Below are 2,032 nucleotides of genomic sequence, written 5' to 3'. Positions count from 1 at the left end.
GAAGAGCGGGAAGAGGTCAGCCAGGGAGGAGGCACCGTCCGTCCGGCAGAGAGAGAGAGGGACAGACAGACGCACGGACACAACACGCAACGGAGAGAGAGGGAGAAAACACAAGAGAGACCGTTAGTCCGGACCCTGCGGCACTGGCGGGGGCGGCTAGGAGGACAGGGAGGGTCTGGGCAATCAGTCGCACCTCACCGGCTATTTATCCCGGGGTAAAATGGAGGGGGTGTTGGCCCGATGCCCACCCCGAGCCTGGGGAGGAGGGGAACTCAGATGCGGGGCCGGCTTCTGCTCGCCCCAGGGTAAGAGTGGGCATGTAAGAGCGGGCACACGGGCATCCTCAGCTTACACCAGGGTAAGAGCAGACACATGGGCACACCGATGGAGCAGCCTCTTCTTGCCCCGGGGTAAAAGCGGGCACACGGACACCCTCAGCTTACACCAGGGTAAGAGCAGACACATGGGCACACCGATGGAGCAGCCTCTTCTTGCCCCGGGGTAAAAGCGGGCACACGGACACCCTCAGCTTACACCAGGGTAAGAGCAGACACATGGGCACACCGATGGAGCAGCCTCTTATTGCCCTGGCATAAGAGTGGGCACATGAGCATTTCAATGGGGCAGCCTCTTATTACGCCAGACTAAGAGCGGGCACACTGGCACCCCTCACGGAGCAGCCTCTGCTTACCCCGGGGGAAAAGGCTGGTGTGTCCATGCCCGCCAGGCCCAGATGCCCACCCTGGACATTTATTCTCCTTCGCTGGCCAGAAGGAGAATAAAGACACCCCCGTCCTCCTTGTACCAGCTGGGGGAGCAGGATGCCCAGGTAAAGCCCGTGCCAGCCCGGGGCCCTGCTGCCCTGCACCAGTCCTGGCCCAAAGGGCTTCCTGCCAGGCTGCCCCTACCCCGAACGGAGCCCACGGCAAGCGCGCACCGGGGCGTCCCCGACCTGCCGGCACAGGTGCAAGGGCACAGCGGAGCCAAGAGCCAGGCACCAGCCCTGCCCCCCTTGCAGCCGGGGCAGAGGAAATCAGAGGTGTCACGTTCCCAGCGGGAGGAGGCGTGAAATTCCACCCGCCTTCCCCGGGAGACACAAACGGGCCATTTATAGCCGCCCGGGGTGTAAATAACGCCCCCCCACCGCGCATCTGTGCCCTCCTGGCCGCACGTTCGGCTCACCCGGCGTCCGGGACTCTGTGTTCTCCCGTGACGCAGCCGTGCCCAGACCCCGGCGCCACAAAGGCGGGCCCGTTGCAAGACACTGGCCCCAAAACCTCTGCACCGGAGAGACCCATCCCCAGCCTCTGTTCCCCGAGGCGGGTAGCAAAGGCCGCATCCTTGCACCCGAGGACTTGGCCGAAGCTTGCCATATAGCACCCCAGGGACCAGCGTCTTCCCCCTCCCTGCTCTCTGCCACTGCGGAGGGAAGGGGGGGGTCCCCCACGCACCCCGAGAGAGCTGGCCGCTTGCGGGGCTGGGGCACCTGCCTGTAATAAGCTGCCCCCCTCACGCACTGGGAAAAAGCTTTGGGAAGGGGGAGATTTGAAGGAAACCACTTCCCCGAGGTGCTCCCCTGTGCCGTGGGGCAGCGGGGGTGAGACCCCTCGCCACTGGTTCTGGTTAAGGGTCAGCCCTGGAGGTCAACCAAGTCCAAGGGGCTGGGACAGAGCCCCGTGGGCTGACGGACGCAGCCCTGGCACCGCCAGGCCCGGAAACTGTGTCCGGAGAGTTGCTGGGGGGGAAATACTTCCTGACCCCACTTCTGCCTTGCAGCATGAGGGCAGATCTGTTCTTAACTCCGCCCGGGGCTGCTCGAGGCATCTCAAGCTGGCAGCCCTGGAGAACAGCCCTCAGCTCGGAGACCAGGTTTGGATTCTCAGCCTTGACACAGCCTCCCTGAGTGGCCCTGGGCATGTCCCTTATCCCCGTCTGCCTGTGGGCGCCTCTCACCTGCCACCCTGTGTGCGACCAGCCCTTCCAAGTTCAAGGGCTCATCCTCCGCGGGTCTCGCCGGCTCCTTGTAGCTCTC

General features: G+C 64.3%; 1 protein-coding gene across 1 annotated transcript in view; it reads right to left on the bottom strand.

Moving 5' to 3' along the window:
• The window catches only part of TNS1 (tensin 1), a 52,239-nt gene that overhangs the window by 27,938 nt on the left and 22,269 nt on the right, over positions 1-2,032 (bottom strand). The window contains exon 19 of the mRNA XM_025192742.1: positions 1,954-2,029. Within this exon, the coding sequence (XP_025048527.1) occupies positions 1,954-2,029 (76 nt within the window). The remainder of the gene's footprint in view (positions 1-1,953; positions 2,030-2,032) is intronic.

This window comes from Alligator sinensis, unplaced genomic scaffold (genome assembly GCF_000455745.1).
Source record: "Alligator sinensis unplaced genomic scaffold, ASM45574v1 scaffold1332_1, whole genome shotgun sequence".
Lineage (NCBI taxonomy): Eukaryota > Metazoa > Chordata > Crocodylia > Alligatoridae > Alligator > Alligator sinensis.
The sequence above is the reverse complement of the archived record's forward strand: the minus strand, read 5'-3'. Positions and strand labels throughout refer to the sequence as shown.